The sequence below is a fragment of the Quercus lobata genome, chromosome 1, assembly GCF_001633185.2.
Source record: "Quercus lobata isolate SW786 chromosome 1, ValleyOak3.0 Primary Assembly, whole genome shotgun sequence".
NCBI classification, from domain to species: Eukaryota; Viridiplantae; Streptophyta; class Magnoliopsida; order Fagales; family Fagaceae; genus Quercus; species Quercus lobata.
Window position 1 is genome coordinate 3,294,566 of NC_044904.1, and position 12,552 is coordinate 3,307,117.

General features: G+C 42.5%; 1 protein-coding gene across 1 annotated transcript; it reads right to left on the bottom strand.

Moving 5' to 3' along the window:
* Window positions 1-331: 331 nt before the first annotated feature.
* Window positions 332-3,054, bottom strand: LOC115974779 (zinc finger CCCH domain-containing protein 15-like). The gene is made up of 3 exons (XM_031095299.1): window positions 2,973-3,054; window positions 2,050-2,786; window positions 332-717 (listed from the first exon to the last, which is right to left on the bottom strand). The coding sequence occupies exons 2-3, from the start codon at window positions 2,755-2,757 to the stop codon at window positions 391-393; spliced, it is 1,035 nt and encodes a 344-aa protein (XP_030951159.1). The 5' UTR covers window positions 2,758-2,786; window positions 2,973-3,054; the 3' UTR covers window positions 332-390.
* Window positions 3,055-12,552: the final 9,498 nt, after the last annotated feature.

The window sequence follows — 12,552 nt, forward strand, 5'->3', positions numbered from 1 at the left end:
CAAATACCATCAGTACAAAGAGATTCCTTTTCTGCTTGCTTTGGTGACCAAAAAAAAAAAAAAACCACATATGTATGATGTTTCAGTTTGTCATTTTTAATTGCACAACGATTGTAAGGAAAAAAAAAAAAGCACATGAGAACCATCTTCGAATTAAAATCCATCCTTTGGGCCAGAGAAGCCTTCAACAAATTGTACTTCACCACGCTAACGACGCTAAGTATTTCTTATCTTATGTATGTCCATAGTTTTATTTATTCCGGTTATATCATTGAGTATTATGTACCATTGTCGTGATCCGATCGAGGCTTTACAAAAATCTGAATATACTCAAATATCAAGAATAGTTTCTCTCGTCAATCACCAATTGCTTTTGGGTGATAATACTATTCACCTTTCGAGCTTTATTGCCCTGGGCAAAAGAGGACCCATGACTCTCTCTTGTTCAGTGAGTGAGTGGCGGAAGTGGCATCGATGACCATAGGGGCAGACAACAGCAGTAAGGACCATCCTGCAGACTTCGGTCTTGTAGCGTGGGTGGCGGAGGACTGGGCGGAGCTCCTCTACACCGTGGGCAAACTGGCAGTTGTCTCCGTAAGGGCACTCTCCGGTCTCTTGCCATTTGTTGCATAGCTCCGTCTTGTACATGCCTTGGTTGTACACTTCTAGTTCAAGTGGCTCCTCCTCTTTCTTCACTCCAGGCACATACACCTTTTGCTGTATCATCATATTCATACAGAATAACTTTCTAAACATTATAATCGGCATAAAAGGAAATGCTTATAGTTTTCAGGTAAGAAAAGCACAAAAAATTGATCTTGGGTCCTCGGAGACTTTCTGCATGGGTATATATACTATTTAACTAATCTCACTCCTATTTATATCCGGTTTTTTCTCAACATATATTGGTGCTTTGAGTTGGTATCTTCTCACATAGGTTTCGATCATGCATGCCTATATATGTGAAATAGACGTTGTGTAAAATAGTAGTTACACAAAATAATAAATTCAATGTTTTGTAAGAGCTAGCCATGCATCATGTAAGATGGACATTGATTATTACGCAAAATAATAAATATTCCAATGTACGTGTAGATGATCACATAATCTTGATCCTTTTGGCCTCTTCTAGTTTGTGAAGGCGAGAGTATCTATTACAAAAATATTTCTATACTGCACAAATGATGCCCAAGCGTCTTCAAGAAATGATTTTGGTTTTAAAAATCATCCCAGTAAGTATATATGCATCCCATTCCTATATATACATACAAGTGTCAAAACCTTAATACTACATTTTTAAGTGATCATTTGACTAGAAGATGGCTATTTTCTTATATGTTTCTTAAGTGAGTTTGTTTTATTTGTTGTGTTCATTTACTTACAGATTCTTAAAATATACTACTTTTATCCAATTTCGCCAAATCAATAGGATGAATGGAAGTGGGGCCCTGCATTTGTTTGTGCCTCACATCTTGCCTTTCCCTTCCAATTGTCTATAGACTTGACAATGGAGCTGGTGGCCTTTAAAGTCAAAAGTGTTTTTCCCCATTCGGACTCTCATCATCATGATCCCCTTCCATTTCTTGCATTACACTTTCCATACGAACAACTTCAATTATTCTGTAGATTTAACTATCATTACTACGATTATTATTATAAAGTCTAACTCATAATAAGTTGGCTACATGTCTACGTGGCATGAGCCTTACTTCACCAACAAGAAAGTGAACACACACACAAGTCGAACTGATAAAACCTCTGCTTGTGTACACGTGTCACGCATTCAAGCCTATAAACCTAATCAATCCATGGTCCTCTCCGTACTCATAATCCTTCACCTATTTCTTTTCTTCTTCTTTTTTTTCGTTTTTTCCTGTTACATTAATTTCTAGTTTCAGAGTTCTTCAGCTTTACTCAAAAACACAAAATAAAAATCAAGCAAGCAATGGCAATTTCGCAATAATAAGTAATTAAAAGGACGTATCAAAAAAAAAAAAAAAAGTTAATTAAAATGAGTACAAAGCAAAAACCGTTAAATTACGTAGTTACCGTGGCGATGAGTGGACTCGCGGGTAGAGGCCGAGTCGCGGTCCGAGTCGTGCGAGTGGAACCAGCAGGTTGGTGATGAGCGGGATTGTTCTTCAAGTAACCATTGGACCTGACAGAGATACTCTTCGGTAACGAGAAGCGCTCCACGTCAGCGTTCTGGAGCCTTCCGCTCTCGATCACGCTCGTCGGACGTTCAATCAGATCTGGCACCGCCGCCACGTCATCCCAGGGGATCTGATCGTGATCGTGATCGCTTCCTTCGTTCATTCCTCCTCCTCCGATTCTCAACCTTCGGAACGAGGCGTCGAGAGCAGAAAAAGACGCCGCAGTGGTGAAGTCGTTGGAGGTGGCGGAGGAGCGGAGCAAAGCGTGGATGAGGAGGCTGAGTTGCTTGTTGAGCTCGCGGTTGACGACGTGGAGGTGGCTGTTCTCCTGGCGGAGAGCCTCGACTTCTCCTGTTGCCTCGCGAAGGCGAGTGAGGTACAGAGAATTCCGGTTCACGTTCTCCTGGTGCTCCTGTACGGTCCGAGAGTGGTACAGGCGGTTGGAGTTGGAGACCGAGTCCGAATTCAGCGAGTCGGAGGAGTAGGTCGGAGGAGAGTAGAGAGAGCTGTAAACGACATCGTTTGGATGGAACAGTTGCGACTTGAATGGCGAGGTGGACATGGTGTTCGCAGTGACGGTGCTCGACGAGGAGTCGGTTTGCATTTTTTTCAGTTCTTGAACTACTACTTTTCCTGCTGATAAGAATCACAGAGAAAATGATTTCCATTTCATTATTTACAGCTTTTGTTATACAAAATTGAAAAAAATAACAGAATATTATGATATCTTTGAAATCGAAACTTCAGATATAGATCAAATTGACGAAAACGATGAAGAAAAAGAGATTAAACTTGAATCTTAGAGAAAAAAAAGCTTACCTGATAGAAGCAACGGAGAAAAACAGAGAGGTTCTTTCTCTTCTGGTTTTAGAGAGAGAGAGATTTATGAGCTAGAGAGAGGGTTTGGAGGGAAAGAGAGGGAACATGCTTTGGTGAGAGGGAACTAAATGGACAACAAAAACCGTTTTGAGACAAATGCTTATCACAGAACCAATAAAAGGTGCAGTTTTTACATTTATTTTTTCACTTTCTACCCTCGTCTTGTTTATGACTTATAAGTTTAGTTTACGTATAGTATCAGGGGCAGATCAGTCATTTTCCTGAGGTTAGGAGTTCAGCTATCAGCCATTGGATTATGTACACTTTGTATCACACGGTTGAAATTCGGTAACCGGAGAGGGATGTACTTGAGAGACAGAGTCTAAGTTCAAGTTCACGTTGTTAGAGCGCCAGTTCATTTCACTCACATGCATCAGCAACATAAAAAAACCGCACGTCCCGGGAGATCCAACTCAAAAAGTGCAAATTACATTGATACCCTCAGTTTTTTGAGTTTTTTTTATAGGAAATTTTTTAAGACACTAATCTATTTTTGATGTATGTAGGAATTGAACTCCAGATTTTTTATTAAACCATCAAAAACTCAGTTAAGCTAACTACAACCCATAGCTATAGTCCACTTTGTTTGTGTACATACTTACGTGGGTTCCAATTAACTCAATTGGTAAAATATTTTGTGGTAAAAAAAAAAAACTTGAGATTGGATTATGGCCTAATCAAAAACCAATTAGTATCTTGGTTCGATGATAAAGAGTAATCATTAGGAGCAGATGCTAATGATAGAAACTCTCTCTTAAAACTTGTGAGGCCGGGGAGTTTACGATCCGACCCACGCTCCACCCGGGCTCAGGGCCCGTACCGAGGAGGTCATGTGCCGAGGACGAATGATCGAAGGTCGAGGTGTCAAGAGGCGCAGCTGAGGACAACCTTATCCTCGGCATTCTAGGACTTCAATAGGAAGAGCAATGACTCGATGAGAGTTATCCCCAAACAGCCCCCTGAAGGGGATGTGAATGGGATGGGGCCCATGTGGAGGTACGGCGCAAAATTGGTTCAAAGAAAACACGTCTACTCCGCATTAAATGCACCTGCCAGTATCCTAATCACGTTAATGAGAAAAGACGCTTGGGCGGTGTAACTTCGATCATTGCAACTAACAGAAAGTAAGAAGGTACAGTGGAGGTGACAGATGCAGAAGTAAGCACCTGCCTTCGCGTTAATGAGAAAAGACGCTTGGGCGGTGTAACTTCGATCATCGCAACTAACAGAAAGTAAGAGGGTACAGTTAAGGTGACGGATACAGAAGTAAGCACCTGCCTGACCAACAAGAGGAGGACTAATATCAACCAAGGAGGACTATATAATAACAAAGGGAGTGTGCCAAAAGGGGGCTGGGAAAAATGGCCAAAAACCTGAGCCTCCCAGCCCGCCTCCAGGGAAAAGACTCCTAGGGCGAGAATGACTTAACCATGTATGAACACCACGAAAAACCCACTGCCTGGTGACCAAGGCCTAACTTTTCAAACCCACACTCTACAAATGATATTGTTTGGGCCTTTTTACGTGCGAACCCAACACTGTTACGGTTCGTTACAAATCGTATCCTTACAATTGGCGCCGTCTGTGGGAAAGGCTTGTGTGTTGGCATAGACGGTAAGTGGGGACAGTTCCCTTGTCATTTCTAGCGGCCGGTTGTTGTGTTCTAACGTAAAGTTCCACTAGGGGCTATGTTTTTTTACTAGGGGCTACGCTTTGTAGCGTCAGCCGCATAGATGGTTCTAGGGGCTCGGACGAGGAGATAATTCCCTCAAAACCAAGGTCTTATGCCATAACCGAGAGGTTATTTTCCCCCAACTACTTATTTGTATTAACTGAGTTTTGGACAGAACCAAGGTATTGTATGGTCCTCGGACTCAAACCTATGGGGAAACCAACTACTTAGAAGAGAAAACTGAGTTTTGGACAGAATCAAGGTATTGTATGGTCCTCGGACTCAAACCTATGGGGAAACCAACTACTTAGAAGAGAAAACTGAGTTTTGGACAGAATCAGGGTATTGTATGGTCCTCGAACTCAAACTTATGGGGAAACCAACTACTTAGAAGAGAAAACTGAGTTTTGGACAGAACCAAGGTATTGTATGGTCCTCGGACTCAAACCTATGGGGGAAACCAACTACTTAGAAGAGAAAACTGAGTTTTGGACAGAACCAAGGTATTGTATGGTCCTCGGACTCAAACCTATGGGGAAACCAACTACTTAGAAGAAAAAACTGAGATTTGGACAGAACCAAGGTATTGTATGGTCCTCGGACTCAAACCTATGGGGAAACCAACTACTTATCAGTATTAATCAAATTTTGGGCAGAACCAAGGTATTGTATGGTCCTTGGACTCAAACCTATGGGGAAACCAACTACTTTAAAGGAACCTGGGTACTAAGCAGGACTTGGCCGCTACACGTGACATCCAAAATGACGCCTATATCTTCGTTGAGTGAGGGTTAGAAATGAGTTCAAGGCTCTGCAGGTGCAGGTAGGCTCTGGTTTTGAAACGTGATGTTAAACGTATCGCATGCACAAATATTCATACGGGTTAAGATAAATTAGTTCAAAATTCATAAACAATAAATAAGTATCAACGAGGGCAACCAATTAGTAACCAGAAGAAAAAAGGAAGAATAAGGTTTCATATATACGTGTTCAATAGGTTCAAACTGTTAATAGACTACAAAGTTTTCAAAGTAAAAAAAAAAAATTAATAATAATAATAATAATAATAAATAATAATAAGCTAATCGTTAAATCTAAAAACAAATTTGGAGCCTAGCCAGGGTTTTCTACTTCTTTGGTCTTGCGACAGCCGCATCCTGGGAAGGCGGAGCGGAATCAGTTTTGACGCCCTGGAGGGTAGTCCCTTCTGGGGGAGGCTGAACAGGGTCAGTATCGGTACTCTTGGGAGCCATAGCAAAGGGAATGGCCTGTGGGGGCTGGCCAAGTGTGGATGGCTCCTCAGCATTAGGCATCTGAGTGCCAACCACGGGCTCAATAACCTCCTTGGGTGCCTCAGGGTCCGTATGCTGAGATACTCCTACCCCATCCTGAGTTTCTCCCTCTTTGAGCACCTTGCTAGGGGAGCTGTCGACCTGTAAGTTTTCCGACTGGGTGACCCCTTCCTTGGGTTGGTCGCTCATAGCCACGGAGCTGGAGGAGGTGGCCTCGCGGATGGCTGTAGGGTAGAATATATTCTCCGCTTTCCACAAATCGGATGAAGCATTCACCCCAGCTCGCCTCAATGCCTCTTCCCAAACCTGGGAGCAGTAAAGCCTGCATACTCTAGGAATCTGGGCTTTAAGGATGGCTTGGGTTTCAGCTACCCCCATGTTATAACCATCATCCTCGGCCGTTTCCTTGGCAACCTCAGCCTCATTTTTGGCAAACTCGGCCTCCCGCTTGGCCCTTTCAGCTTCGTCACGGGCATACTCCGCCACACCTTTGTCATGCTCGACCGCGGCCAGCTTTTTATTTAAGCCCTCGATCATATCTTTAGCTATTTGCAACTGATCTTCGGCTTCAAGTAGACGTTTGGTTTGGTCCACGGCCTGTTTTTGGGCACTAGCTAGGCCCGCCGAGGCGCTATCCCGTTCACGGATAGCAGCTGTTAGGTCAGCCTTGACCTTGGCAAGTTCATCCTCGGAGGCTTGGAGAGTCTTCGCGGCCGTCATGCGCTTGTTGCGTTCATTCTCGGCCGCCTTACTCTTATTATTCACCTCTTCATCTATCCTATAAGTGGCCTGGAGAGCCTGGCAAGGGAGATAAATGCATAGTTAGTGACAAACCAGAAGCGAGAGTTAATAAAGTTTTAGGTTTCAAGAAACCTTACCATGCCCAAGCACCTCTTAGTACTGAGGAAGACCTCCTGCATCCTCATTCTCCTCAGGCCATCCATGTCAGTAGGGAGTAGCATGGTTCTCCCTAACGCATCCGCCACGTAGCCACCCTCGCCATCTCCAAGGTCCCTCATGGATGCAGTTTCCAGCAGTGGACCCCCGTGAAGCATTGGGACAGGAAGCCAGGTGCTTAGCAAAGACTGGGCCTCGATCCCCTTTCCCTTGCCTTGAGAGGAATGGACTTCAGTTTCTTTACCCTTGCTCTGGTGCCCAATCTTCAGTTGTTTTGTACGCGGAGCCTCCTCCTTCTCCTTAGAAGGTTGGGATTTTCCCCCCTCCATGATTTCCTTGCCCTTGGGGCTCCTCTTTCATTTTGTGTCAGTGCCTTCCGGCCGAGGAGGTGGAGATGACTGGGAGGAAGCAGGAAGTTTGGAGTGGGGGGATTGTGGCTGTGACTTGGTGGAAGATGACCTAGTCTGGACAACCTGAGGCTGAGGTGGTAGGGAAGGAGCCTTGGGTTGTGGCGTTCCCTGCGTATCCTTCCCAGGTTGACCCTCGAGTAGGGGGGTCAGGGGCTTTCTCTTGAGTCCCATCTCGGCCTGAGAAGAAGTGCCTACTGACGACATTTCCGCCTCGGACAAGGACGGGTCTCCTATATCACCACCAGGATCCTCAGATTGATGGGGAAGGTCAAATACCCCAAAACCTTCTTCGGGCTAGCCTAGCTCGACTTCGTCCTCGGCTACTTGATGAGACGAGGAGGGGCCCACCAGTGGGATGTTCTCGGGGACAGATGGTTCCTGGGAGATTAAAAATCCTGTCTCGACCACAGTAATTTTTGGAAGCCAAGGACGGCGAGCGCTAATCACGTGCCTTGCGTCCGCAAATGACTTCTGAACAGGAGGGTATCCTAGTATTTTGTGAGCGGCTCGGACTTGACCATCTTCGTCATTTACGAAAACTGCCGCTTGTAGAACAGTCTCCAAGTCCGCCCGGTTGACCAAGTGAAAGTGTTGTTGATGAGCGCGTGGATCTACAAAAGGAAAAACACATATACATGGTTAGTTATCGAACAACATTAGAATAAAATGGCGTAAAGGGTCATCACCCTTCCATTCCCAGTACCCCACCTGGTTCTCCTTCTGCTATGGGGCACGGGTCGCCATCGTGCCATTCACCGGAGACGATAAGGAAATCCTTGTTCAATCCCTTATTGGAGTCAGGGAGGCACTGGATTAATCGAACCCTTTTGTCCTTCGACTTCATGTAGTAGATTTTCTCCTTCAATTTTTGAAGATTATAGCGCCAGTTCACATCATGGTGGGTCAGTCTTAACCCCATTTTCTCATTTAAAGCGTCTACGCAACCCAGAATCCTAAAAACGTTGCCGGCGCACTGGGTGGGGGCTAATCGGAAGTGCCTGAGATAACCCCTCGTCACCGGCCCCATAGGGATTCTCTTACCTCCCTCTACAAAGGCAAGGACGGGAATTACTACCGCGCCCGTTTCCCTCTTATAGTGCCACTCCCCCATCTTACAATGCCTCAGACTTACGTTGGGGGGAATCCTGTAATTGACGATGAACTTATTCATCGCCTCTTCAGTATCTACTAACTTCCTCAGTCTCAATTTAGCCATCTCTATGATTTACCAAACAAACCCAATCCGCGACAGGAGAAGAAACGGAACCAAAGAAAAATAAACCCAGAAAAGAGAAAAGCACGAGTTAATGGAGGTAGGGAACTTACATAAAGGGAGAAAGACGCTTCGGACAGGCTTTTTTTTGTGCTGAAGATAGACTTGAGTTTGGGCGAAAGTTCAGATGAACCCAGAATACACGCGCTAGAACTCTTAAGTGTAAAACTGAAGAGACGAATCCGTTCCAAAAAATCTTTTATACTTTCTAGGGTAACTGCACAAATTTTCCCGCCCATAAAGACCAAGGGATCACCACCGTTCGATCTTCATCATACCGTAGAACGTGGGAAACACAAAGCCGCTTGTATTTAATGAGACCACGTTTCGCCTTCCAGGGGCTCTAGGGACGTGTCTTGGGCAGATGAAAGAGTCTCGGGAACCGATAAGTGACAAGGAATGAGGGGCTATTGTGAGGCCGGGGAGCTTACGATCCGACCCACGCTCCACCCGGGCTCAAGGCCCGTGCCGAGGAGGTCATGTGCCGAGGACGAATGATCGAAGGCCGAGGTGTCAAGAGGCGCAGCTGAGGACAACCTTATCCTCGGCATTCCAGGACTTCAATAGGAAGAGCAACGACTCGATGAGAGCTATCCCCAAACAGCCCCCTGAAGGGGATGTGAATGGGATGGGGCCCATATGGAGGTACGGCGCAAAATTGGTTCAAAGAAAACACGTCTACTCCGCATTAAATGCACCTGCCAGCATCCTAATCACGTTAATGAGAAAAGACGCTTGGGCGGTGTAACTTCGATCATCGCAACTAATAGAAAGTAAGAAGGTACAGTGGAGGTGACAGATGCAGAAGTAAGCACCTGCCTTCGCGTTAATTAGAAAAGACGCTTGGGCGGTGTAACTTCGATCATCGCAACTAACAGAAAGTAAGAGGGTACAGTTAAGGTGACGGATACAGAAGTAAGCACCTGCCTGACCAACAAGAGGAGGACTAATATCAACCAAGGAGGACTATATAATAACAAAGGGAGTGTGCCAAAAGGGGGTTGGGAAAAATGGCCAAAAACCTGAGCCTCCCAGCCCGCCTCTAAGGAAAAGACTCCTAGGGCGAGAATGACTTAACCATGTATGAACACCACGAAAAACCCACTGCCTGGTGACCAAGGCCTAGCCTTTCAAACCCACGCTCAACAAATGATATTGTTTGAGTCTTTTTACGTGCGAACCCAACACTGTTACGGTTCGTTACAAATCGTGTCCTTACAAAACTTATACTATTTCTATTCTATTCTATTTATTTATTTTGAACAAACGAGAGTATCTAGACCATTTCAAATATCTTACTATTAATATATTTCATTTTCAAATATAAGTTGACAAGTCATAAAATTAAATGGAGACACTAAGTCTTGGAAGTATTAAAGACTTGTAGGAATTAGAATATAATGATTAATCTTCAAAAAAAAAAAAAAAAAAAAATGATCTCCATAGATTCTATGATATCCATGATAGTGAGTTATGAAAATTTTGTGTCCCTAATATTATTCAATTAAATATTTTTAACAACCCACACTTACAAAAAGCATGTTACATTGATGGTGTTATTTTACATTTTTTTTTTTTGCAAATGAGTTATAGTAGATGGCCAAGTATGGCAGTCCACTGTAGTGCGCAAGTTATAACAAATAATAATTCTTTATTCTATTATCAAATAAGATCATTTCTCTCACTTTTTCTTTTTTTACTGGTTCTCTCTCTCTCTCTTCACATATTCCTCTCTTCCCTCTTTTCTCTCTTCTTTCTTATCTCTCCTCTTATCTCTATCTCTCATTCTCTATAATGGTGGTTGTAGTAGCCATGGCTGGTGGTGATGGCTTGTGGTTTTATTTTCCTTTTTCTATAATGGGTTGTGGTTGCTAGTGGTTGTGGCTAGTGTAGAGGTGGTTGTGGCTATGGCTGTTTTTGTGGTGATTATTTTTATTATTTTAATGAGTTATTTATATTATTTTAAATAAAGTGGTAAAAAATTAGAATATTAGGTATATTATAAAATGAATTGGTAAAATATATAAAATAGCTTGTTGAGGTGCTAAAAACTAAATTTGTAGCATCCTATGAATGCTCTTAGCTAGCTTTACAAACCTTAATTTAAATTGTAGACCCATTAATTAAATGGATGAACCATACATGCCATTCTTTTAGTCATGGACAATATTAAAATGAAAATACCAATGAAATTACACTTTTTCTCTTGAATAATTATTTGACACATATAAGGTATTTAAACACATTTTTATTCATTCCCCATCCCATTAACCAACTTGCAAATAATGCAAAGTTTTGAATATTACTGAATATGCCCAAAGTTATGGATCTTGGTTATATAGTTAAGAAAGTTGAGTGTTTCTTTTTTCATATAGAAATATAATGTAACTACAAGTCTACAACTCATTTAACAAAAAAAAAAAAGAAAAAAAAATCAGATAACAACACTTGCATGTGCAATTTAAATTACTCAATTTGGTTAGTGTTTGGGATCTGTTTATTTTGTTGAAACTGTAATTTTTTTTACTGAAAGTATGGTAGATAAAGGTAAAGGATAACTAAAATAGTATAGTGAGATTCATGAATAGTACCAAAAAATGCAGTGGAGCCCATGAATATTAACAAAAATAAGTTGAATAGTAAAATAAGCTGACTTTTTAAATTGGAGTCAAACGCATACCTATAATCTCTTAATAATAACACAAGTTGTAGCTTCTGCGTTTTAGCTGATCCACGACTTGCAGTCTATACTCTACACTCATGCAAGCTTCGGCTGTATGATGCTAATTATTCTCAGCTTATATATATGTATTTCCATTTTTTTTTTAATTCCAATATCAATCAGTATTATGTAGTGATGATGCCGAAAAATTATCAGTAAGTCGTACGGTCCTCACGTACTCGATACCAAATCTACACAACACAAAAAAAGAAGAAGATCTTATAGAGAGTACCGATGTGGTACCGGTCAAATACCTTTCGAATGTTAAGTTAGAGAACTTTTCACAACTCTACAGTGCCAGAGTTAGGGTAAATTATGTGTACCTTGATTTGTGAGGGTCTCGGGGTTTTTATAGTAGTGTAGGGTTGACATTCGTGCCTTGGATAAGAGGATGTTTCCTTGTAAGAGAGATCCTTTCTAAGTCGCATATTTTGCGGAGTTCTTTTCTTATAGGACTCTCTTGATTAAGGTTGAGCATGGTGCATAGGATATTTCCTTATACGCTTATGCGTGTAGGCCAAGTAAGGCCATGTCAGACTCGTCAGAGGTTCTATTATTCCCTTTAGCATGCCTGACGCGTTCCGTCAGCTATTTATCCCCGTCTAACTATCCAAGTCATTACCTTTGGGTGTTGGTTGACCAACAAGGTGCTGTCGTCAGCTTTAGGATGGGACCGTCAATCTTATTCTGTCGTCACTCGTGCTATGATTGTGTTGGTGAGACTGACGACTTTGTTAGGGTCATCGCCTTTGCCTAACATGGATGAATTTACCAGCGCTGCAAAACTTCTCTTATCAATGAGAACTTCCAGCCACGTGGGAGCCATGTGAGTACCGTGCGTCCTTCTTTATTGGGTTCGTCCGTCTGGGGTCTGTCCCCTTTGTTGGGTCCATCCATATTGAGGTTCGCCTAACTAAGGTTCACTTCCTCTAGATCCATCTGCCCATGAAAATGTATTCGACAGTCTCGTCATGTCGTCAGCTTTGTAGGTCTAAAAATATCCTTGTCATGTACTATTATCATGATCTGAGGCTTTACAAACATCTCAGCTTACTCAAACAAAAAATACTTTAAAGAAGTCTGGTCAAAATAACACCAAAAAAAGAAAAAAAAATTACATAAACAAAAAGAAAGATAAACTACCTAGCTCCAAAAACTTCATCCACCTCTATCTCCCCTTCCCATTTTACCTTTTTTCCTCATTTCATTTTCAAAATGAGAAACACTTTACTTGCTCATGTATTGTGGTTGCTT

Bases quoted from the DNA above. Each gene is read 5' to 3' on its own strand.
- LOC115974779 (XM_031095299.1), bottom strand. From the start codon at position 2,757: ATGCAAACCGACTCCTCGTCGAGCACCGTCACTGCGAACACCATGTCC. The intron at 718-2,049 runs GTAACTACGTAA...ATGATGATACAG, and splicing joins CGAGTCCACTCATCGCCACG to CAAAAGGTGTATGTGCCTGG.